Below are 26,461 nucleotides of genomic sequence, written 5' to 3'. Positions count from 1 at the left end.
CTGTTTTTTTAAAAATTGATTGAAGAACATTTCAACATATAGTGATGAAATAGCAAAATACATATATATATATATATAAAACAACATTGAAAGTTCTTTATTTAAAACACCAAGTTATTAAAATGGGTAAAAATGACATCGTAAAATAAAATTTTTTCAAAACTCATCACTTAAAACATACAATAACATGGGTTATGATCTATACAAAATAGGAAATAAATCATCATCTGTCATTAATGGGAAAATTTGCATGTGTTCAAAATAGTCATAATTTTAAGTCAACAAACAGAACATTGCAAAGAGGGAATGCTTCTTTTATGTTTCGTCTCTTTAAAGGCGTTTTAAATTCCGCTTACTCTGGGCACTTCCTGGGAGAGCATCTTTTCTATTTCTTGGCTTTGCTGTTCCTCTACTACATTCTTCAGACCCATGATAAGCACACAAACACAACACGCAAAAGTCAAAACCACAGGCTGTGCGGCTACACAGTCCCCTTTTCTTATATGGCTGGTACTTAGCAGGGGATTGGCACTTTGGGCAAGGTTTTAATGCTTCATCAATAAAAAGTGTTTTGGCAACCTGCAGTGAAAGCACACACACTAAATCTCCTGGTGTCATATAGATAATCACTTTATTTCAAACTGCAAATATTTATTTCTAATAATTTATGATAAATACCTACCTTAACATATTCTTCCTGTTTACTATTTAAATGGTTAACTGAAGAGCTTGCTATAGGTGTCAAAATTTCTCCCCAAGGAGATAAGGTTGGAACTTGCTCTTTCTGAGAACTGGGTGTCTTAGCCTGAGCTTGTACTGATCTTAAAGCTGAGCGATTTAAAAGATGGAGGCGAGTTGCAGCATCTTCAACATTTAATACAGCCTCCTGTGGTAAAAGATGAGAGGAGTCAACACCACACTATCCAAAAATATTCCCAGAGAGAAGAGCTTTCTGATGGATATAGATTTAAGTGTTTAAAATGTGGCTATACCACTAGATTTTTTTCCCCTAGACCTTCTTTTAACTCCCCAAAAATCTTTCCAACATTTGAAATATAGTCAAAGAAATGTAAGAAGAAAAATTAAAACAATAAATTCTAACGTTAAATTTATATCCATTTTTTTGTAAGCCTCGATTTTGCAAACATTACTTGTAAAGGGCTGGATAGTATATATTTTAGGCTTTGTTGTCCATGTAGTTGCAGCTACACAGTTGTGCTGTTGTTCAGAAAGCAGCTGTAGACAATAAGTAAATCAAAGAGTGGGGCTGTGTTCCAATAAAACTTACTTTAAAAATATAGGTGATAGGCAGGACTTGGTCTATAGATTGTAGTTTTCAATTCCTGTTTTAAGCCAAGGTCTAGGAAGAGGAGAATCTTTTGAAAGTTTGTCATGGGATATCATGGAATTCTCTGAAGGTTTCTTACCTTAGCCAGATGTCAGAAGAACTATGAGACTGGTTAGATCATAAAACCCAATTTCTTTAGCTGAATTTTGCAAATACCTGGTGTAGATTCATTTTTACAATTAAGTTTTAATGGCCTTGGTGTTGTCAAAGGAGAAAAAACCCTCCCTCATCTGAACTGGATTCCCACATTTTTCAAATTTCAGTCAAGAAATAATGAGCTTATATACCTTGAAAATATATAATTTCTATTTTAAATTATACCTCAATAATGCTGGAAACAAACAATTAAAAACAAAAAGAAATCTTTTTCAATAAGTAATTTGTATAGCCTTTTATTTTGTTAAGAACAGTAATGGGAAAAATGTTTTTTTTTTTTAAAAATGACTTTCTTAACCAATTATCAAAATAAAATGCACTATAGGTAAATTTCCTTCAATATCTAACTATAATTAGGCTTTGTTTCCTCTCCCTCAATAGTGTCCTTAGCCATAGTTGGCTTCTAACTGTGGGGAGAGTTAAACTGTGAGAAATTATAATAGGACAAGTATAGGAAAAGCAGATAGTGGGTCATGAAAAATTATGTGATTAACAAGTTAAAAATATAGGCACAGAGTAATGAACAAATATTGGCCTTCAGAAATTAGGACAAATACATTTGAACATGTTTAAATTATCCAAGGGCTCAATATAGCTTTTATATTACACTTGAATAAATGATTTGCAGCCTAGAGCACAGCACATAACCCAAAAGCACACTAAAAGAACACCCTTTGGATTTCAGTGTAGTTGGCAAACATGGTGTACATGCACCCCAAAATGAATAAAGGTATGTTGTTGAAGCAAATTGCAGTCACAAAAGAAACATTCAGTCATTTAATAAATATTTATAGAACACTTAATAGGTGCCAAGTGAATAAAACAGTCTAATCCTCATGAAGCTTAAAATGTGTGCTACTATTTTTGAACAAGAAGTGAAGCAGTCAACAAAAGCACACATTCACAAGTGCCCAAATTTTTCAAAATATGGCTATCATCGCATTACCAGATAATATTTTAGTGTGAGAGTGGAATAATTTAATGGTTGCTCTTTTCCACAAAAATGAGAGAACAGAGAATAATTAATTAAGAAATGCAATGGAAAAGGTGTGGCATTCCAATTCTAGTACTCATTCTCACTATTCCAAAGCTGACAGACAAAAATTGAGCTCCTATTATGAGCACCTGATCTGTACTTTCTAATTTTTACATGCAGGAACTTCCAGTAACACATTTTTTGTTTGTTTTACACAAAAAGTTTTCAGGAGCTTTTAGGCATGAGGAAAATCACAACACAACATTGTTTCATAATTTTTCTGTTTAGTTAGTGACACATTAAAATAGGTTAGGTAGAAAGCAAACAGTCCAGATGGGAATGAGGGGACATAGGGCTCCAGGAAGGATACCTCTGAGGAAAAGAAAGAAGAGGTAGAATACCTGGTTTTAGACTTACAGAGAGGAGACTTTCAGTTCTGGTGGATAATGGGAGATGAATCAGGGATCTGTACAGAGAAACACTGAGCAAAAAAGAGAAAAACTGGGCAATTATTAACTCTGGGGGTGGGGGAATTACATAGGAAATAAAAGGTAATCATAGTGCACAAGTCATAATACTCCCAATACTGTCTCAATGATGTCAACACCTAATTCCAACTCATTCTCAAATAGTGGTACAATTACAGTAATAAGGTGGAAGAAAGGGAGAAATGAATTTGGGGTGAGGAGGAGGTAGCTAGATAGTGATAGTAGTGGTCATATCTCTTTTTAATCCAGAATTACTTGGAGGGGTTGCCAACAGAACCCCTTTTAAAAAATGCTATAAAGAGGGGCTGGGGCTGGGGCTGTAGCTCAGTGGTAGAGTATTTGCTTCACAGGTGTGAGGCCCTGGGTTCAATCCTCAGCACCAATAAAAAGAAAGATAGATAGATATTGTGACCACCTACAAATAAAAAAAAAAAAAAAAAAAACAGAGGTTAGAGATCTAAACTAATCCCTCTACAGGAAAAAAAAAATAATAAATACCAGTCAAAGCATTTAATTTTGCCGGGTGTGGTGGCGCATTCCTGTAATACCAGCAGGTCAGGAGGCTGAGGCAGGAGGACCACAAGTTCAAAGCCAGCCTTAGCGAAAGGAAGGCACTAAGCAACTCAGTGTGACCGTGTATCTAAAAAAATACAAAATAGGGCTGGGGATGTGGATCAGTGGTTGAGTGCCCCTGAGTTCAATCCCTGGTATCCTCTCCCCCCAAAAAGCATTTTAATCTAAAATTGTGGAGGTCAAGAATAGAAAAGTTGAAAGTGATTGCCTTGATGGGGCAAGAATTGGAAGCAGGAAGTAGGAAGTAGGTCAGGAGAATACCATGTTTTATTTTAAGCCACAATCCATTTTCATTTTTTAAACCTTTTAAAAATGTATTACTTTGAGTTTTAAAAAGCAAATAAAAAAAACTGTTTTGAAAAAGGCAAAATGTATGGGGCTGGGGTTGTGGCTCAGCAGTAGAGCACTTGCCTAGCATGTGCAAGGCCCCGGGTTCGATCCTCAGCACCACATAAAAATAAAATAAAGATATTGTGTCCAACTACAACTAAAAAAATATATTTTAAAAAAAGAAAAGAAAAAGGTAAAATGTATATTATATTTTAAGAAACCACTTTTTTTTTTAAGTGATGACTAGGATATGAGGATATTTTATCCAGAATTACTTGGAGGGGTTGCCAACAGAACCCCTTTCCTTCCCAGGAGGTATTAAGCAGTAAATGGAGCTAAAAGTTTAAATATTAATAGGTACTTGGTTTAAAAATAGGTGTTTTTAATTCTGCCTTTAGTATATAAGTCAGCACTCTGAAAACATACATTGAAAAAGCAGTTAATGTTAATATCTTCACTACATAAGCTCCAGGAGCCAGCAGCTACATCAGTAAGTGGCCAGCAGCTCTGAATAAACCTAGGCAGCATTGCAGGTGAAAAGGTAAAACTTTTCTTCAAAGTTTCTAATATTTCCCCGAAATGAGAAAACTACTAATCTGTATTTAGAAGTTCATATTTAATGCCATGCTTCATCTCAATTATATTTAATCTAATTGTAAAATTTTCTTGCAATATGTTATTAAATACTTTTTACTAGAACAACACTTAAGGTAGCAAACTCTCAAGAGTTTCTTTGGGTATTCATGCCTAAGAAAGGTCTCCAAGTTGAATCTATTAAAACATATGGGTGACAGTCATCAGGTGTCCGTTATACTAAGTAGTGTCCCTGTGTAGATAGAATCCATCAGCTTTGGTAAGCCTTTTCATGTCACTTCAAAGCCAGACCTCAAATCCTCAAAGGAGTGCTTCACAAGTACCATCTGCCAAGATCACCTCTAGGCCTCTAGGTGTGTCATTTTCTTAGTTAATTGCTAATTTATCATTTGGTCTGAGGTGCACTTCTTTTAAATGTCCAGTATAACTCTGGGCTTCCCCTAACTTGTATTGTAGTCACATGTTTATTTGTATCATTTCCAGGGTAAAAGCTCCAGGAGAGCAGAGACCATTTCAGAAATTACCTACCACTGTAATTTGAACAACTGGCTACTGTCATGTAATATGCACTCAAAAGACTGGATTTAAAAAAATGCTATAAAGAGGGGCTGGGGCTGTAGCTCAGTGGTAGAGCATTTGCTTCACAGGTGTGAGACCCTGGGTTCAATCCTCAGCACCATATAAAAAGAAAGAAAGATAGATAGATATTGTGTCCAGATAGATATTGTGTCCATCTACAACTAAAAAAGTTTTTTTAAATGCTATAAAGATATTGATTTATGAATGGGATCTAGTATATCATTGGTATTCAGATGTTATTAACAGCAAATCTGCATAAATCCCACAAAACTCAACAAGATGTTCTCGGTGCTCACTTATCTATGTGACTTTATAGATGGCGTGAAAGGGATTTTGGAAAAAGTAAAAAGATTATGATTGAATGTTTGCTAAATGGAAAGGGTTAAAATATAGCAGGAAAACCAAATTAGCTTTTCCACAATGTGGAATGATTGGATATTTATATAAATCCATTTTAGAAAAGTACAGTGTACATTATTACCTCAGAATTTGCTTTCAGTTGTGTGATATAAAATTTCCTCCTCCGATTTGCTTTTTTATCTTGAACAACAATTTCACGCCAGTTTTTGCTGACTTTCCAAACACTGAAACGAAAGATCAGTCCTTACATTGAACGTATTCTGAAAGATTATAATTTTTCATAGATGGTAAAAAATAAGAAAAACTTAAAAGATTTTGGACATAAACTTAAACTAGAAAGTTACATTAAAAATATGACTTGAGGGGCTGGGGATGTGGCTCAAGTGGTAGAGCGCTCGCCTGGCATGCGTGCAGCCTGGGTTCGATCCTCGGCACCACATGCAAACAAAGATGTTGTGTCCGCCGAAAACTAAACAATAAATATTAAAATTCTCTCTCTCTTTAAAAAAATATTAAAAATATGACTTGATCAACATCTTGTCTCATACTAATTCACCCTATGAAAGAATTCCTGATAATAAATATTAAGTATATGTTAGCATTTTAATAGGTTGCCATTTCATACGTAGTCATATAAGGCCAAAATGAGTCCAGTGGGAAATTAAGATAAGTGACACTATGATTCAAAATCTGGAATAAAACATGCAAGAAAATGATTATCATCTGTAGGACAAGAATTTTAAATTGATTTCTCCTATTGTGGTATTCAACACATCTCTTCCATTTTACCTAAATAAACATAAGAAAAATTAATCCTTCATTGAAAGCAATAAGTGCCAAATAATAGACATGATTGTGAGTAGCACCAAAGTTCCTGTTTTATTCAACAAAGTTCAAAACAACGAAGCATCTAAAGACAGTTTTCATCCAATGATTGCTATTATCAATAACTGAAAGAAGACTGAAAAAAAGCAGTTGCTCATTTTAGAGGGCCCAGGTAATGCTCGACACCATTATTCTTCCTACCAAGGCCACTTGAGTTGCCATTGCCTTTCTCTAAGCCAACAAATGTGCCTTACATAGTCACCCATTAATGAGGAAGAGAGTGACATAATTGGATATTCTCCACACCCATTTCAACTGACCATTATTCCTCACGCTGCCAAGAACAGCACTGCTAAGGTTATAGACACAAATTCTGCAGTACAAACACTATAAATTTGGATAGTGGTACGAAGAAGTTATTGTTAAAATATGAATGTCAACTGCTCATTCAAGTGAGCACCCTAAAGTATCACCCAACTTTTTATTTTAACTGGGCCATATCCAAATACTCTAGCATATAAAAAATTATCATTCCTATGTTTTGGCCATCTCCTTAATTGTTTAAACAAATAATTTATCTCTTGAACATTTTTTAAAAGACAAACCTAAGGAAAGCCTAACATGTTTGTTATCCTATTTGGGATATTTGTTTGTATCCTACCAAATACATTCTCTATCAAGTCTATTGTGAAAGACCTTAATCATTTAATCATGAGAAATGAGAGAGCTCAGTTGTAGACCTAGATCTATTCCTGTCTCCCGAGTGACTTCAGGTGGGTCACTTAACTTCTCTATAGAGTTGTTTCCTCATCTGCAAAATAAATAGTTAGACTAAATATTTCAGAATACTTCCAGCTATGAAATTCTACAATTCGTTACAATAGCCTATAATATTGGGGGGGGGGGGGAATGAGGAAGGGTCTTTAGGAGTAGTGGCCATAAAAACAAACCAAACCCTTGGCATATTCCCATTAAGAAAGAGACTCATTACCCTCCTGTATGCCCCCCACCACCACCACTTAGCAAAAACCTGTTCTGTGTGACTTTCCTCCTTCCTGGCCATGACATTACTGAGGGTCCTGTCTTCTGACAATCCTGAAATTCCTTCACATCACCAGCATGAACATTCTTCCTTTAGTCCTTGTAATTCTAGTTCCTGCCTTCAGTAGTCCTAAAGGTCTGTCTGTTCTAATTATGTAGCATCACTCAAACTACTGGGATATCTGTGAACACAAATTCTTCAGTTCGTAATTCCCAAAAGTAATTAATTTCTTCTGCTGTGTTAGCAATGAAAATGAAACAATGCATATTCCCCTGGCCCCTGAAAGACCAAACCCCAAAATGAAAGCTAACTATTATTCTTGGATTCTAGAGCTTGGTTTAAATAATTAAATGGTATCCATTGTATGTGGTCATTTCTTACTAACCACATTCTTAATATTTCTTACCAAATGTTAGAACTTAAATACAATTTATATCCAACAATAGGATATTAATTCTTAATTCATCAAACAATCTGTGGAACAAAGCTTACAATTTTGAAAATGTAAAGTTCAACTTTTAGGAATTCTCTTTTTAAATGAGTGACAAATTCTATCCAGAAAAAAAAAAAACTATATTGTTGCTTCTAAATCAGGCTTTAGAAGAAGAAACTATACTAGCAAACTCTACTGGGAAGGTTACTTAAACAATACAGTGTAAGACAATCAAAGACAGAAACAAACACAAGAAAAACAGGACACTCAATTCAGAAAAACTTTTCGACTTAAAAAGTAAAAGCAAATTTTATTTCATAAACTTTTCTTACCTGTACAGGCTCTCTGCAGTCAAGGAATCTAAAACCATAGCAAGAATATGCCTTAAATTTCTATACTTTAATTCTGTTAAGATGTCCAGCTGTTCTATACCCATCTTTTTGCCAATCAGTCCTGCAAGAACAGATTGCAAGGTGGCAATTTTTTCCCCATCCCTTTCTTCCAAGAATTCATGGGCATCCTTTTGCTGAAATCTTTTCCTTTTGTTTTTCATGAAGAGCTCATGCACTAATTGCAAGGCTGGGGTTCTTGATAAATTCTCGAAGCTTATGGTCAAATCTTCACTCTTATTATCACAGCCCAGCCCACTTTCTGAGGTGCTTGAAGAGGTCAAGAGTCTCGTTTCAGGGTTGGAGTGGGTGATCTGCTTTTCCTCCTCTGTCTCTGACTGTGAGCCTTGCTCCCGAAGAGTGGACAGTCTTCTCGACCTTCCAAGACGCCTTGACTTTCTTATGGTGTCCCCCAATTTGAGAGTCCCCTTATGATTCTGGAATAGTTCTTGAAAAGAACTCTCCTGGTCAGAGAGGGAATCTTCAGACTTCTCCAAGCTAAGTGAGTTGAAACCACTGTCTTCAGGTGTTGAAACATTGTGTCTCACTTCAGCTGAAGGAGAATGTGTTTGACTTGCATTAAATTTAATATTCGCTACAAGATTACTTACTGGAGTCACAAATAGGTCCTCATCTGTTCCACAGGTTGTTCCACTACCAGAGGAGCCCAGAAGTGCAGGATGTGTATTTTCATCATTAACACTTAAACTACTATCACTAAAGTCATGTGTGATAGAATCTTTGGAATTATTGCCCTGAATTGGAGATATACATTCAACTTCAAATAAGTCACAATCATCTTTAGAATCATCAATTGTGGAAGTCTTCTGTTGAGAAAAATTCAGTCTCAAGTTTTGACTGTTGGATGTCACTTCTTCTGTTTTTAATGTGCTAGTAACTAATGGGCTAAAATCATTTTGCCTGGGAAAATCTGTGGCACTGCTTGGGATCTTTTTTTCTAAGTTGAGAACTTGGCTTATACTACTTTCTAAAGAACTGTTTCGTGATTCAAAGTCCCCCTTTAGAAGAGAGAAAGACATATTCAATCTTCTCCGCAGTAGACATTTTTTCCCACTGACTTTAGGAGTTTCACAAAGTTCTGGGGTTTTCTCCATTTCCTTCCTAGAAAAGACACATTTCTTTCTTTGAGTGGGAGACTCTAAAGGATGTGTTAAGCCTAGGTTTAAAGTTTCATGGGTTACTGTTGGGTCTTTTTCTTTGTTTCCCAAAACTTCTTTATCTGCATTATTAAAGCAGAAAGATTTTGACAACTTGTTATGGTCACTATCTTGAAAGGAAGATGTGGAACAAGAACGTCTGAAGCTGGAGCACTTGCAGTTGATGGTAGGAGAGTCCACCTGACTTCCTGTTCCAGGGCTAGCTTGATCTGAGTGCCTTTGTGACATCTTCAAGCTCTCTGTTTCTAAAAAGTGAAAACAAATTTATTCTTCCTTTGAAATGAGTACCCAGGCAGCTTACACCAAATATATTGTTTTGAGTACAGATAATATTAGAAAATTGTGTGACAATTTGTTAAAGTTACTTTGAAAATCAAATCTACACAATACACTGATGTGTATCCTACGTAAACAACTTCTTCTTTTACACCTTAATTTTTTTTAATATCTACATTTTGTTTATTTTTATGTGGTGCTGAGGATTGAACCCAGGGTCTCACACATGCGAGGTGAGCACTCTACCGCTGAGCCACAATCCCAGCCCACACCTTAATTTTTTTTTAAACATTTTTTTTTCTTTTTAGTTGTAGATGGACCCAAAATCTTTATTTTTATGTAATGCTGAGGATCGAACTCAGTACCTCACACATGCTAGGCAAGTGCTCTACCAGTGAGCTAAAACTCCAGCCCTTAAAAATAATTTCTTGATGTCATAATACCAAAACCTGAATTATAAATATTCATACATTACTTTACCAGCCATAGTCCAAGCATTATTTCTTGAACTACTAAAAAAAAAACCTCTAGCAGCCTCATTTTTATTTTATTATTTTATGATTACATAGAATGAAAGTACATAATTTAATTTTAATATTTTAGCTTATTCATACTTAGCTATATTTGTCAGGTGGGTATTTCCTTTAAAAGTGTTGTGATGTAAATAAAGCTACTTTAAAAACACTATATGCTACTTTTAAAACATCTCTTTGGGAAATGTGTCATATAATGCGTGCTGCCGATAGTCTAAATGTAATTAGGCTGATCACACATATAACAGAGAAATTCAGTACTCATAACTATAAGGTCAAAATTTATAAGATCAGAATTACAAAGACGTTGGCTCATTGATTACTAATATATTTTCCTTGAGATAACCAAAATGAATCACTGCACCACAGTACAGGGCCATTTCAAACTTGACATGTTATACTTATGTTTCAGTTTTCTAAAAAATATTTTTAGTCATAGATGGACACAATTGATTTATTTTTATGTGATGTGCAGGTTTGAGGCCCAGTACCTCACACATGCTAGGCAAGTGCTCTATCACTGAGCTACAACCCTAGCCTTTATGTCTCAGTTTCTAACTTTTTAAGACATAAGGTCCCATTGTAGGCTTAAAATCATAGATAATAGGCAAAAATCCACCCTTTATAATACTTTTGAAGTAGGAAATAAGGGATTCAAATCAGTTATTTAAAGAAAACATTTACTTAGCAAGTATATGAGTAAGAAACAACAGTAGAAAGTATTTTACTCCTTAACCTTTTCAACAGTATTATCATATTCCTTCTTTATAGAAACTTGAATTAAGTGTTAACTCAAAGGAATGAAGCTAATTTGGATAGTTTTTTTTAATATTTTATTTTTTAGTTGTAGTTGAACACAATACCTTTATTTTAATATGGTGCTGAGGATCAAACCCAGGGCCTTGCATGTGCTAGGCAAGCGCTCTACTGCTGAGCCACCACCCAGCCCCCAGAAAGTTATTATTTTTTATACATCTCCATATATTTCATAGGACACTAAGAAAATTACTACTTGAAAATTTTCTCCAGCTCAAATGCATGATTTTTTGCAATTAAAAGACCATTAGGAAATAAATTTTAGTTGACATTATATAATGAGATAGCAATTGATTTATGCCTATGTTAAATTAGTTAGATATATCAGTAAAAGAGCTGGGAATGGTGGCCCACACCTGTAGTCCCAGCAACTGGAGAGGCTGAGGCAGGAGGATGGCAAGTTCAAAGCCAGCCTCAGCACCTTATCGAGACCCTGTCTCAAACAAAACAAAACATAGTGAACAAGCATGTTACATAAACAAATTTCTACACTAAACACAAAATTATTTCTTTATGGTAAACTGATCATTTATATTGGGCCAAGTAGCTGACTTTTGAGATCTCTACTCCTTGATAAATCTTACATATGTCTCCTCATGATCACTGTTAACTTTTGCACATGCTTAGGAGCCAAGATGATCAAACTTTGCTTTCTACATCTTGCAAAGTATTTTAAAACATTTTTTGTCTTCCAAATATTAAATTAATAAGATATTATGTGTTTTCAGATTACTTTTTTTTCCCCACGAATCTTCTATGAAGAAACAGTTTCACTCAATTTTTGGTTAAAAAAAAAAAATGGTCAAGGAGTTTCTACAGTTAAAAACAAATTTATTCTGCTACTTCGCCACTAGATGTCTCACCATGCTAGAATATGGGAAACTGAGAGGTAAATTGTTGGAAACAAAGTGGAGTCCCAGAAATCCCTCCCCTTCAAAACCATTTTCCCGCCCCCTGCTGTCATCATTTTCATTTACCCCAAAACACTGGTCTCAAAACTTGGTTCTTCAAAACTTAACCTTAAAATTATTCACCCCAAATCACAGAATGCCCCTTGGCTTATTGTACTGACTCAACAAATCACTTACGAACTAGTCTCTTGGATATTCTTTTTTATAAACCAGGCTTCTGATAAAGAGCTCAGAACACGTATCTAAAGGCTTTTAAAAAGAAAACACCTACAATTTATGTTATATGCATGTACAAATACAGCATAATGAATCCTATTACTGTATGTAATTACAATGTGCCAACTTAAAAAAAAAAGAAAGCACCTATTAAATCGTGGATATTTAATTATGTTAAAAGTATATTTCCTTTATTTGTTAAAGTGGAAAATCTTACCATCAGTAAATCCTGAACTCCTAGATGTCAAAGTTAGGTAGGCTTCCAAACATGAAAATCTCTCATCTTTCTCATTAAAACTCATGCCAAAGTAATGTCACTTAGAAACTTCAATTTGAACAATTAATTGAAACGTGCAGAACATAATGAATGCTAAAACTGGAAGTATACATAAAATACATGCCACAGGGATTAGACATCACGCTTGAAAAGGCCTAAATCATTTTGAATTTCCTTCAACCCTTCAGACAACAGTACTCTTAATATTCGTGTTTTCTCCAGTTACTCTTGGCAATGACTGAACTTCTCAAACCCAGGTTTCTGCAAAAGCAGCTTGAGCTGCAGCGCTGCCTTTACCCTCAGGTGCGATCAGCTGGTGGGTGGGTAACGGTCTCACCCGAGCGCCAAGGCCGGCTGGTGCCGACAGGGCCGCGAGGACGTCACCTGGAGCGGAGGGCGCGGGAGGAGAGCTGGTGCCCTGACCCTCGCTAGTCCCGGCACCCAGAGACCCCAGTGGGGCGCGCGCCGCCCCGAGGCCGCCTAGCGGGCACACACACCTGTGCCCTACCCCGTCCAGCTGCCGCTCCGACCCCGCAGCTCGCGGGGCGGATGGGTGGGCGGGGGACCGGGCGGCCGCCGCGGGTGCGCCCGCGAGGAGCCTCGCTCGCCCCCCCGGGATGCCGGGCTATGGCAACCCTCACGCCGGCTTCGCGTGGGGCCGCCGCCTTTCCCTCCTTCAGTTTGAACTGCCCGCCCTGAGTAACCGCCCCGCGCCGCCCCGCCCCGCGCCGCCCCTTCCTCGGGCTCCGCCGCGGCCCAGCCCGCAGCCAGCCCGCAGGCCCTGCCCTCTCCCACCTACCCGACCCACGCAGGTCGAAGCTCTTTTAGCACGCTCACGTGGGGAAGCATCGTTTTCAAAGGCTTCTGTGCTTTGCATTGCGGTGCTATTAGAAATAATGCAGGAAGGTATTCACTGGAAAAGATTTCCGGGCTCAAGTGTAAAAGCAGGTTACAAACGGAATGAGCGCTCTTAGGTGAAAAGTATAGAGAGACACAGAGTAAGAGCTTAAAGGTAGGAATGATGTGGTCACTGTATCTTTGGATAAGATTATGCTTGTTTTTTATAATAGTGTCCTGTTCGTATTTTTCTTCGTGTTTCTACAATGACTAGACAAATATATAGATTTTGTAATTAGAAAACTGGAAAAAAAAAAAAAAAAACAGTGAAATGGATTCATTATTTACAGACATCCCTTATTAGATATGGCATATACCCAAATACTTTCAATGCCAAACGTATTTTTAAACACTAATTTTCATTCAATAAATATTTACTGGACACTTAGATGCCAGACACAGTCCTACTGCTCTTAGCAGCTTCCTCCTTGTTTTGGCTTCTTTTCCTTGGCCCATTCCTTAGGCAAGACCCTACCCTACTTCAGCACTTAGGTGATCATCTCAGAGTCTCATTTAGAAGCTCAACTATTGCTGGTGCTACCAACTGCCTCTTCCACAACTCTACTCTGGTGACTTTCCTCTTCTGCATGCCCCTTGGTCATCCTTAACATATCCAAAATAAAACTCACTAACAAATACTCAACTCAAATTTCCTGCCAGTTAATGGACTAGGTACTGAGAGGAAAAAAAAAAAAAAAAGATAAGGCAAGCAGTCACTGGTTTAAGGGGCTAATGGTTTGGTACGGGTACTATTATAGAAGAATAGCAGTGGCACAAAGGAAAGAGGGACCTACTGATGCTACTGGAGAAGAGGGTGCAATGCTAACTTCTAATGACCATGTCAGATAGATTTTGATGGACAGATGGCATAAAAGGTGCACAACATGAAATTCCAAACTCAAAATGATCAAGAGCAGGAAATTGAGAGCTGGGCACATTAGAAAAACTGTAAATAATTTGTTATAGCTGAATAACAAGATATACCAGAGGATAGCACAAGAGAAAATTCTTGAAAAGGGGTAGAGCCAAGTCATGGAGAGTTACGGATGCATGTTAAGAATCTGAAGTTTATCCCGAGGCAGTGCAGAGCATTTTAGAAAAGCCACTGTGGCAGCATGAAGTACAGAATAAAGAGAGGTGAGGGTGGCTTCAAGGAAGCTACTGCGTCACTCTGGGACACAGTGGGAATGGAGAAGAACCTGGCAGAATCCACCGCTTGTGACTTAGGGTGAGGGGAGTGTTAGAGAACAGGCATGGGGGAAAATAAGATGGATTTAGTGTGAGGTTAAGATGAAGTACATGTATGAATTCAGGTAAGGAATTGATGGAGTACACATCATTCAAGAGCACCTGTCTGAGGCCTCCCATGCACTCCCACACACAGTGAGTAGTATGCTCCCTAGCTCTTCAAACAAATGTTACAACTATTTCACCCTTCCTTGCTTGGCATTTGCCATCCGCCTTCTCTACTGAATATTCCAAAGCATTTCGTCACCTTCTAAAATGTGATGTTGTCTACTTATTTTTTTTAATGTTTGCTACTCATCCTCACCCAATGCAAATAGGATGGGAATTTTGCCTATCGTTAAATATAATCCACATCACCTCCAAATATCATTCAAACATTGCTCTTTTCTTCCTCCAGTTAATTTATTTTCCAGAGATACTTTAATTGTAAGTAAAAAATAAAATACCATGGAACTTTTGTGTAAGTTAAGAAAGAATAATTTTCATCACTCCCTGCACACACACACACACACACAAAAAAAAAAAAAAGAAAAGAAAGAAAGAAAAAGAAAAAAAATCCCTTTCCAGGAATTTTTCCAGAGGTAGCCACTTAACTAAATTTTTATATTCTTTACCCACCCGTCTTTTGCTTTTTTGTTTCCCTTTCTTGTTTTTGAGCACCATTCCATCGAATACACCTACTTTCCACAAGATCTAATGCTTCTTTTTGTGACCAATCAATGTGAGATTTTCCCATTGACCGTGGCATTCAAGCAATGCCAATTTCGTAAGTAATTATGATCAAGGAAAAGGAAAGAGGGAAATTCGCCTGGGGTGGGGGAGTGGATAGCATCTTGTTATCTCTATAACCATATTCAAAAGAGTTAAAATCCCTCATGTCCAGGATGGCAAGACTACTGCTCTTATTAGGAGAGAGATATCTGACACGTAATAAGGGCTCAAGAAAAGTTAGCTAACATCATCATTGTTAATAGGTAATAGGGTTGTGGGTGTGGTTCAGTGGTACAGCATTTGCATGTGTGAGGTCCTGGGTTCAATCCCAGACCCAGACCCCCATCCCCCACCAAAAGATAATAGGGTAGCTTCCATGAAGCTAAATTTAGATCCTAAATTACTGCTTACTGCTATTAGAAAAGAAGGCCTTCAATTGGGAACTAGCACCAAAATGAACTCTTGTGGAAATTCTGGGTCTCCTTACTATGCCTTGTTATTGTCATACCATTCTGAAGGGTCTCCAGATCCATTTATATTCTACCTGTATTGATCCATTCTGATTGCTATAGATTGATTTGTTTCATAGACATCTTGATACTTGGAGTTAGAATCTAGGATAGCTTGCAAATGTGAAATCTTTGCTTTCCGTTATCCTTGTCTTATGATAAAAACAGTCTTCTTTAATATTTCTTGTGGAGAAGAGATATCCCCTTGTATTGGATTATCTCTTTGGTTGACAGAAGTATTTCATAACAGGGCTGATGGTCAAAATATTTATGCTGTTAGTCTGTGGGTAAAGGAAAAAGCAGGAAACTAATACTTTTCTGGAAATTTCTGTTTTTAATTTTAAATTAATTTCCTCTGAAAATTTCTATTTTTAACGTATTAGTATTATTACTACTTCTCCTATTAATAATATTATTAATTGCAGTGCTGGGGTTTGAACCTAGGGCATCACACATGCCAGGCAAGCACTATACCATTAAGCTACACTTAAAGTCCTGGAAAATTTTAAATTAGCATCTAGGAAGACTATAAAGATCAAGTTAAATCTCTCAAGCTGTTCTGTGGAGATGCAACCACTGGAAGTAAAAAGTGAAGCTCAAAGTTCTTAAGATGCTGGATGGAGAACTGGAAAGGAACATAGCCTGCTTAATAAGATAATAAAAACATGGTGCATGTCAGGAGAAAAAAAGCCTACAACTTTGATTAACTTTATAATGGTTTTTAACAACTGATTAAGATACTTGTGGCCAGGCGCAGTGGTACGCCTGTATTCCCAGGACTCCGCGAGGCTGAGGCAGGAGGATCGGGAGTTCAAAGCCAGTCTCCGCAATGGTGAGGGACTAAGCAACTCAGTGAGACCCTGTCTCTAAATAAAATACAAAAAAAAAAAAAAAAGGCCTGGGGATGAGGCTCAGTGGTCTAGTGCCCCTGAGTTCAATCTCCAGTACAAAAAAAAAAAAAAAATTCTCAATTCGAATAACTTCATTTTCTTTGCCCTACTAACAAGTATAAACAGAATTTTCAGTGAGAACTTTTATTTTTGAAAGAATGCACCTCCACTTAACAATTTTGTTATTCTGTGGACGAACACAAGGGAGGGAGAAAGAGAAACTAAGGTGATCAATATCTCTTAGATTAGAGAAACAGCTGAGAGAAATAGCTGCCCTCATGGGGTCTTTGCTTTAAAAGGGGCCTGGGACAAAGCAGGAAACCAAAAACAAAACCAGGCGAAGGATGGGAAGCTGCTGCAGCACTGCCCGAGCACAGGTCTCAAACATCTGAAAAACATAACTGGAAAGTGTTAGGTCGGTGGTGGCCACTTGGTGGCAACTTAGAACAAAGCAGCCCACACCGGAATGCTGGCGGAAATGCCTGTCAATCAGCCAGATCTCCTGACTAAGGCCTGTCAATCAGCAGGACCCCCTGGCCAATCCTGGAGTTCAGCCAACTCCCCTGACCAACTCCAAGGGGGCAAGGGACCCTAAAAACACCTTTTCCTGTCCCAAGCCCTTCCCTTCCTGCTGTAAGCCCATAAAAGTCCAGTCCGGTCGAGCTTCCACCGGGTTTCTCCTCAGATCCTTCTCCTGTCCCCTCTGTGGGTCTGATCGAGTTTCGCCAGGGAGTGATATCTCAATAAAGCCTGTTCAGCGGCCCTTTTAAATCTACCTCCTTGGGTCGCTGCCTGCCCCGCCTGATCTGACAGAAAGTGCTTTTATATGTGAAAAATACTGGTAGTTCTTTCTAAGTAAACTAGAATAAAGGCTAGGTTGGGTTCCACCCGCATTCGTCATTTTCTCTTCTATCCCTCTGCCCTTCTAGAAGTTTTACTTCCCTACCAACTTCCTTAGTCGGAAACACAAACCTCTTCGGCTTGTAAAGCCATTAAAATGCTTTGTTTCCTTCAAAGACGAAAATAGCTACAAGCGAAACACATCTCAATCTAACGTAATAACTCCTACGCTTTACCGCCTTTGCGCAATGCGTGTTCCCAGGCCTCTATGAGGCGGAAGAGGCAGAGACACCTCTTTGCGTCATACGCTGGCGCCGGAACTTGGCTGCGACGCCGCGACGATAGATGTTTGGAAACGCGGGGAAAAGTCTACGTGGTGTGTAAGTATGTTTCTTGGGGTTTTGGGGGTAGGTATTTGGGCCAAAAGTTTTTGGTGTCTATATGCTAAAAAGATCTCGGGTGGGATCAGTTTTGGGCGGGGTGCAGAATAAAGTCGATGCTGCCGTCATTTCTCTAGTTTCTTTTAGTTAGCTGTTGGGAGTTATTATTTTCCCCCTTCGGTTAGACTGTTTCTCTGTTGACAGTTTTTTATTTTTTTGGTTTTCTTCCAGCTAAAATTGAAAATATGGAACGTATGTCAAATGAAAAACGCGAGCTTTCAGTCAGCTGAAGCTCTTTGCCGTTTTGTAGCTGAGTGATAGATTCTGCGCAAATTAATTTTCTAAACGGCAACTTTTTCATCTCTAAAACAAGAGGGATGCATACTAGGATTATTGTGAGGATTATAATGAAATAACATGCATAAAGTGTTTATTAACGTGTGAGTTTTGGGTGAGGTTCAATACTTTGTGTGTTTCATCCTTTAGACCTAATCTGTAGTATTTAGGAAAGAAGCAGAGATTAGTAATTGACATCATCTTTTTAGCTTCAGGGAAAAATGGGGATTGGTTGTTTTTTTTGAGAAGCCCCTTTGAGATATTTAATATTTGAGTTTGTGATTTCAGGTAGGAATGGACACTCAGAAGGACGTTCAACCCCCAAAGCAGCAGCCAATGATCTATATCTGTGGAGGTAAGAGTAGCATTTAGATAAAGTAAGAGTGTTTTCCTTATTTTTTTCCTTGAAATTATTGCATTTATTATTTCCTTAAATGGATTACTGGTCTTTAAAGTTATAAAGTAGAACACTTTTTAGTAATCCTATTATCTTTTGGTGGGGGATGGGAGAAAAAGAAGGAGAAAAAAAAAAAAAAACCCCAAACCTCCTGTTAAGACTTCATGTTTTCACCTGGAAAAAGTGCATTGCCCACAACTCTTCTTACCTACTTACTATATTTAGTAATAGCAGCCTACTCTTCAGTTTTAGTATATCTTAGTTTTTTGGGTTGCCTTGGATAAAAAATAGAGTTAAGATCATTTTCTTGTTTGCAATGTTTTCCTTTTAGGCATTTATTAAGTGTGTTTTCTTTTCTAGAATGTCACACAGAAAATGAAATAAAATCCAGGGATCCAATCAGATGCAGAGAATGTGGATACAGAATAATGTACAAGAAAAGAACTAAAAGATGTATCCTTTTAACTATGGTTTATAAATATGGTGAGGAAATTAATAATGTTGGGGTTGGTACATACTAAGTTCTGCTAACATAGTAATAACTTTTGGATTACTTTGAAAACAAACACAAGTAACTTTTTTTATACCATTGTATAGACTCACAGTATTCAAATACCAGTTGATTTTGGTTCTCATAAATATTTTTCAGGGATTCTAGTGTTTATAGAAGTTCTCGAGCTTGAGTTTATGGGCAAACTAAATTATACAAGGATAATAGAATTATTGTATGGAAAAAGTGGAACATACAAATTAGCCCAAATACTGAGAGTGAACTATTAATGTAATAGTGAACCAGTTCTTAAAAATCAATGTTATCACCTTTAATGTTGCTTTAGTATTTTTTGATGTATTAGTCTTTTACATGGAAAAAGTACTCATAAAAATTGAAGAAAAATTTTAGATAATTTTCTGTTGTCATAGTAATTACTAAATTCCGTTTTATTTTTGGTATATTTTACATTAAACAACAAATAAGCTTATTGCAAAGAAAAAGTGATTTTCTTGGAAGCCTGAATCTTATATAACTTTTAAGTATCCTTTTGTCCTTAACTTACTTTCACACAGTGGTGGTTTTTGATGCTCGATGAAACATGGGAATTCAGAGGAGTGTCTTCCTTTGTATCTGGATTTGACCCTTGAATGTTTCTCGTTATTATACAGCTTTTCATTTAGCACACTTATCTTATGAATACAACTGTATACATATAATTTCATTTTATTTCATTTTCCAAGTCAAATTGTGTTTAGGTATCAGTAATTTGTGTAAAGATTGTGTAAATTAAATGACTTAATTTAATTTTATTGTATTATGTGATCAGACACAAAATGAAAAATTAAAATTGCTTCCCCAAATCACACTTTTAATTAAACACTTTTAGAAATGCAAGTTTCTAAAGTCCTGTAAAATTCTGATGAAAGAAGTTCCTTGGAAACCATAATTATATGTTGTGAACTGTTGGTAAACTCTCTAGCATTATTTGGTACAGATTAAATTAGTCTACTTGCTCTCAGTATAAAGATATAAAAAAATTCAAAACTAGTAGGTAAAATCAGAAATGAATAGACATAAAGGAATAGCTGAGAATATGTAAAAACAAGTTGCTTCTTCACATATACAGGATCATATGCATGCCTACCCTTCTGAAATAAGTTCTGTATAGAAAATTAGTCAAAGTGGAATAGATACTTGAGTAGAAGACTGAAAGATTAGAAGGAGCATTACTGGAATAGGGGAAAGAGCCAGTGTAAAAGCTATGGGGCAAACTGTGAACTTACTTTGTTCCCACTTCAAAATGAAGCGCATGTGACTTACACTTCATGAACAGTGAGATAGTGGAAAAAGGTGAGGTTGCATTTTTGTCACTGGATGCCACCAAGAAAGCATTGTTAGAGTCTTCCTACTACCATCATCTCTAAATCAGAGTCCCCAGAGCACCTGAACATCTGCAGAAGCTATTCATCAAAGGACTGAGCTTTGAAACAACTGATGAGAGTCTGAGATGCTATTTTGAGTAATCGGGAACACTCACGGACTGTGTGGTAATGAGAGACCCAAACATCAAGTGCTCCAGGAGCTTTGGGTTTGTCACTTATGCCACTGTGGAGGAAGTGGACACAGCCATGAGTGCAGGACCACACAAGATACATGAAAGAGATGTGGAACCAAAGAGAGCTGTCCCAAGAGAAGATTTTCAAAGACCATGGGCATACTTAACTGTGTAAAAGACCTTTGTTGGTGGCATTAAAGAAGTCACTGAAGAACATCACATGAGATTATTGTGAACAGTTTGAGAAAACTGAAGTTATTGAAATCACGACTGACTGAGACAGTGAAAAGACGAGGGCCTTTGCTTTTGTACCTTTGGATGACCATTACTGTGGATAAGATTGTCGTTCAGAAATACCATACTGTGAATGGCCACAACTGAAGTGATGAAAGCCCTGTCAAAGCAAAAGATGGCTAGTGTTTAATTTAGCCAAAGAAGTCCAAGTCTTGGAAACTTTGGTGGTTGTAGAGGTGTAGAAATGACAGTTTTGGTCTTGGAGAAAACTTGAGTGGTTGTGTTGATTTTGGTGGCAGTGGGGATGGCTACAATGGATTTGGTAATGATGGAACCAATTTTGGAGGTGGTGGAAGCTCATTTAATTATTTTGGCAATTACAACAATGAGTTATCAAATTTTGGACCCACCAAGGGTGGAAACTGGAGGCAGAATCTCTGGACTCCTTGGTGTTAGAGGCCAATAGTTTGCTAAATCACAAAACCAAGGTGGCTATGGTGGTTCCAGCAATAGCAGGAGCTATGACAGTGGTAGAAGGTTTTACTACTGCCAGGAAACAGCAGGACAGGAGAGCCAGAGAAGTGACAGGGAAGCTACAGCTACAGATTTGTGAACTTATCTAAGCACAGTGGTAACAGGGCCTAGCTGCAACAAAGAAGAAATGATTTAGACAGTACTCATATGTATAGACAAAAAAACTTGACTGTATTTGTGATAAATTGTATAACAGGTCATCTTAGTTTCTGTTCTGTGGAAAGTGTAAAGTATTCTATCAAAGATTTTAATGTAGACTTTTTTCCCCCGCCCGTGCTGTTGATTGCTAAATGTTAGTCTGATCATGATACTGAATAAATGTGTCTTTAAAAAAAAAATGAGGTTGCAGAGGTGGGCAGAGGCCAGTTCATTTAGGGCGTTGTGATAGGAATCCGCTGGGACAACAAGCAGAAGAGTGACATGAGACTTAAAAAATCATACATGCTTGGGCTGGGGTTGTAGCTCAGAGGTGAGCACTAACCTTGCACATGCAAGGCCCTGGGTTCGATCCTCAGCACCACATAAAAATAAACAAAACAAAGATATTGTGTCCAACTACAAATAAAAATAATATTATTAAAAAATTATACATGCTGTTGTGAGAATGGACTGCATTAGGACATTTGGCAGCGAAGAAAACTGGGCTGGGGTGTTAGCTGTAGGGAGTGAGAAGTAGCTGTGGGACATGCTTTGATGTTGAGTAATAGAACACATTGATGGATTGGATAGTAAAGACCTCAGTATGGGAATTTGTGTAAGGCTTTGGGTACAAATACTCATACTACCCTATTAGCTGGCTATATCAGGCATATCTGTCTCCTTGTTTCTTGGATATAATATTTTAATCTCTAAAGATTGTAATGGTAATTTTCATTTTCTTACCTAGTCCATTTCCTTCAAGTTGCTTGTTTATTCAGCATGCATCTATACATAATTATAACCAGACTAAAACATTAAATATGAATGAAAAGAAAATTAGAAGGCATGTGAATTAAAACCATTCCTCAAATCTTAAAAGGAATTTTTTTTTTTTCTCTGCTGGAAATACAATAATATGAAGTTGCAGTGGGCTGAGTAAGATTTAGGGCATAATTTTTTGTTTCATTTGTTTTTTGTTTTTGGTAACAGAGATTGAACCCAGGGGGCACTTAACCACTAAGCTACATCCCTGCTTCTTTTTATTTTTTGAGTTTGCTGGCTGGAGTGAGGTATGAAATGACTTCACAGGACCTGGAACATGTGATGTGTTCATGACAAATAATTTAATAAATGAGCCTGCAAATTATTGTAAAGTTGGAAGCTATGTCTATAAACATGCAAATTTAAGATTCTCCAGCACTACCAATGGAAACAATTAAAAAAAATCAAAGATTTAGTATTAGAATTTTTACCACTAACAGTCTCTGCTATGTCTTTAAGTGCAAAAGGAAAAAGATTTTTTTTTGAATTTCTGTAATATGCTACACATTGTACATTTTCCAGCCATTTTAACTAGTCTGAAATTTATTTTTTAACATTTCTCCACGCGATTTCTATTGTTTTATTAATATGACTCGTATTATGTCTTATTGACCTTTGTATACCAGCACTCAGTGCCCGACTCAGCCGGCACTCAGAAAATGTGAAATGCATAAAAAGGGAATCTAGTCTTTCATTTATTCTTTAAAAGAGAGGATATAATAGGTTGCAATGCAGACTCTAAATTTTTAGTTACGTTTTTATAGTTAAGTAGGAGTAGATACCGATTTAACGAAGGAGTATAGTAGTCCAGGATAACAGCAGTAACAGCGTTTTAACTCAAAGGAGGTGGGGGAAATAACCTCACATTTCAACTTGAGCTCTAATGGTCCTTTTCCCCATGAGGAGTATGAAGCTGGGAGCTGTAAGGCCAATCGTCGGGATGGCAGGTGCAGGGCAGCCAATCATACTGCAGAGGTCCTGCCGATGGCCCGCCCCTCGCCTCTCGCCGTTGGGTCCGGGCGCCAGCTACACGCCCCTTTTGTAGCTCTGGCTTGGCTTGGCTGCAGTGTCCGCCGCAAAGTGCTGGATCTGAGACCCGGTTGAATGCTGGTGAGTACCTGCCCATCAGGAATAACGTACATCTTATCACAGCCCTTCCTCCGGGAGCGGGACTGAAAGGTCGAAGCAGAGAACAAAATCCCCCCTCGCACTGGAGTAAGGAGCGTGAGGAGAGATGAACGTCCTTCCTGGTGGGGGGAACAAACCCGAGCGCTTTCCAGGTCACCAAGCGTGATGGGGGATGTTGGGTCGGGGTCTCAGGACGGGAGTTCCTGGAGTTGGCCAGGCACTTCAACCCTGATGGTCAAAGCCAGGGGCTAGACAGCAACTTCAGAGGGTTTGCAGGTTGTAAAGCTCCAGGACCAGCCCCTAATCCGGCTGTGCCTCCGGCCGCGCGTACATAGAAACCGTTGTCATGGCTGGAGGATGCCGTTTACTTTTGGTCTCCGGCTGCAGGGGGCGCTCAGCCTGGTGAAGGCTGAAAAGACCGTGCCTCGGTGGAAGATGCCCAGGTTTTCGCGTTGCTAGGGTTACCACCAATCCATAGTTGTTTGCGCTGGAGTATTACACATAAACTCATTAGGAAATGTGGAAAGTGGATGTGGGTCATAAATTAAATGGATGTGGGTCAAAAATTAAATCCAGCTAGGACCAAAGATTTTCCTAATCGAAGACAAAAACTGCAAAGATGTGCAAGTTCTTAAGAGAGCAAATAAAGTATCATGCTTTTCAGAACTTGAGAACATTTAGTAATCCTGAGAACATGTATCCTACAGAAAAAAATTGAAAAAGCATGTAAGACACAGAGGAAAGTCACACTGAAAGAAATACTTATATAAATTAAAACTACTTGTTTTTAAAATGGTCACTCAGTAGGTTTTAGTGCAGTGGTTTTTTTAAAAAGTGACCTCTAATATATTTTGCTTTGCAACCATAGGCATTTATATGTGCACATAATTTTCATTTCATAGACATGAATTAAAAATTTTTATAAAACAATACTTAAATGTTGTAGTCCAGGTAGTACTTTTAAAAATTCAATTCTATCTCATGTATCAATACTGATTATTACTCATTAATTTCATGAGTTGACACCTGCAATTTGAAAAGCACTAATAGGATGGTATGTGGGCTCAGTAGTTAGCCTACTCGTATTCATATCCTCAGTTCACTTGTCAACTTGTTTATCTGTAAAAGGGGAGCAATTATTATTATTATTTTATTTATTCTTGGTAGTTTTGGGGATTGAATCTGGGCCTTCACATATGCTGGGCAAACACGACCATTGAGCTATCACATCCCCAGCTCTGGGAGTAGTTATTATCATCCATCATGAGAGTAATTTTGAAGATTAAGTAAGATAATCTAGGGTACATGGTAATTTAACCCCATAAATGTTAACTGTTATTATTGCTCTTTACTTCAAACCTATCTGACATAGTAGTTGAAGGACTAAATAAGGTAATATATGTAGAACATGTCCATATACTTAGCATGTTGCCCAACACATTAAGAACTAAGTATTTGGGCTGGGATTGTAGATCAGTTGGTAGAGTGCTTGCCTGGTATGTGTGAGGCACTGGTTTCCATCCTCAACACCACATAAAAATGAAATAAAAGTAAATAAAAAGGAACTAAATATTTGTTGCTATTTTAGCAACACTATAATAGCAGCACTATTATCAGTGAAAGTGTCCAAGAACTCCTTATTTCCAATTCAATTCAGAAAGTCTTTCTTAAGGGTATACAGCACTTCTTGTATTAGTCCTAAAGCTATGAGGATGGGTAAGTTCCCTTACAATTTGGGCGGGAAGATAAAGAAACATAATTAAACTATGTGCAATGTTCTGTAAGAGTAATGTAAAGGGTATTTTAGAACACAATACTGGGAGCTGTTTATTGACAGAAGTGAGTGGTAGTGGTGGAGAATGTAAAGAGGAAAGGAATGGAAAAGGAAAAAAACTACAGAAAGGATATTATTTATGTTTGCACTGAGTCACAAACGATGATTGGGATGTTAACAAACAGTATTTACTTTGAGCACCAACATCTGCTTTGTAATTGTGTCCTAGCTTTACTTAAGATAAAGTGAGAGAATCCATGTATGACACATAGTAATTTGGCTCTGTAAATATTAGCTATTGTTATAAAGAAGAGAGAATTCAAAATGAGTAACCTTCCTCTTTGGAAAAAAACATTCCACCTCCACTGGCTGTGGTGGTGAATGCCTATAATCCCAGCAGCTCAGGAGACAGAGGCAGGAGGATTGCAAGTTCAAAGCCAGCCTCAGCAAAAGTGAGGTGCCAAGCAACTCGGTGAGACCCTGTCTCTAAATAAAACACAAAATAGGGCTGGGATGTGGCTCAGTGGCCCAGTGCCCTTTTCTCTCGGAGTGTCCAGATGGTTACTACTATCCAAATTGAGCATTATTACATATGTTAGGTTCACATTTGTTTTCCTATGCTATATTTTAGCCATGACTGCCAAAGATTATCCGTCATTGTGGGGCTTTGGAACAACGAAAACATTTAAAATTCCCATTGAACATTTGGATTTCAAATATATTGAAAAATGTTCAGATGTTAAATACCTGGAAAAAATTATTTGTGTGCTCAGGTAAGCATTTAAAAACCATATCATGCTTTATTATGCCAGTTTTAACTATGCTGTGGCCTTCTAAAAGTTAAAGCAACAATAAAAATGTTGAGGAAAGTTTTCAAATATTGAGATGATTGTTTTTGCCTATGGTGGTTTTGACCCTTTGGTTAGTTTGGAGGGTTCCGGTGAGGTCTACTTACAGCATGAGACTTAGCTAATTGGTATCCAAGGGGGCATTTTTCTTGCTTCCTCCACATCTACTAGGGAAAGGTAAGGCAGTTGTGAAAGTAGCCATTAGGAGGTAAGTTGTCTCACCAGCCACCGCTGACACTTGGTACTTTCCACTTCTGTTCTCTGACAGCAAAGGAAGGTGACTCACTGTAAGCTGAGGATGGTGGGGAGGTCCAAAGGTGAGATCAGAAAACAGAGTTATGGTCTTCCTAGAATAGATGATTTATCAAATTTTAATATACATACATGTGGTTGTCAAAAATTATAAGTTTGAGGGTCTTGTTCCCAA

At 37.6% G+C, this 26,461-nt stretch overlaps 3 protein-coding genes across 4 annotated transcripts in view; 2 read left to right on the top strand and 1 right to left on the bottom strand.

Moving 5' to 3' along the window:
• Positions 1-330: 330 nt before the first annotated feature.
• Positions 331-12,325, bottom strand: Fbxo43 (F-box protein 43). Its single transcript, XM_027953292.2, has 5 exons — positions 12,241-12,325; positions 8,037-9,516; positions 5,526-5,628; positions 683-886; positions 331-579 (listed from the first exon to the last, which is right to left on the bottom strand). The coding sequence occupies exons 1-5, from the start codon at positions 12,323-12,325 to the stop codon at positions 331-333; spliced, it is 2,121 nt and encodes a 706-aa protein (XP_027809093.1).
• Positions 12,326-17,707: 5,382 nt separating this feature from the next.
• Positions 17,708-21,911, top strand: Polr2k (RNA polymerase II, I and III subunit K). 2 transcript variants are annotated; one of them, XM_027947034.2, is made up of 4 exons: positions 17,708-17,775; positions 18,400-18,466; positions 18,869-18,961; positions 19,574-21,911. In XM_027947034.2, the coding sequence occupies exons 2-4, from the start codon at positions 18,406-18,408 to the stop codon at positions 19,594-19,596; spliced, it is 177 nt and encodes a 58-aa protein (XP_027802835.1). In that variant the 5' UTR covers positions 17,708-17,775; positions 18,400-18,405; the 3' UTR covers positions 19,597-21,911. The 2 variants fall into 2 exon arrangements, with proteins under 2 accessions (XP_027802835.1, XP_071458310.1); XM_071602209.1 differs by having other exon boundaries at positions 17,732-17,771.
• A 1,430-nt stretch (positions 21,912-23,341) lies between these two features.
• The window catches only part of Spag1 (sperm associated antigen 1), a 62,965-nt gene continuing 59,845 nt past the window's right edge, over positions 23,342-26,461 (top strand). Inside the window, exons 1-2 of the mRNA XM_027950167.2 lie at positions 23,342-23,394; positions 25,818-25,959. Of these exons, the coding sequence (XP_027805968.2) occupies positions 25,820-25,959 (140 nt within the window). The 5' untranslated portion in view covers positions 23,342-23,394; positions 25,818-25,819. The remainder of the gene's footprint in view (positions 23,395-25,817; positions 25,960-26,461) is intronic.

Source organism: Marmota flaviventris, chromosome 15 (assembly GCF_047511675.1).
Source record: "Marmota flaviventris isolate mMarFla1 chromosome 15, mMarFla1.hap1, whole genome shotgun sequence".
In the NCBI taxonomy this organism is placed as follows: Eukaryota; Metazoa; Chordata; class Mammalia; order Rodentia; family Sciuridae; genus Marmota; species Marmota flaviventris.
Note: the sequence above shows the minus strand (reverse complement) of the source record. Positions and strands in the feature narration are given on the sequence as shown.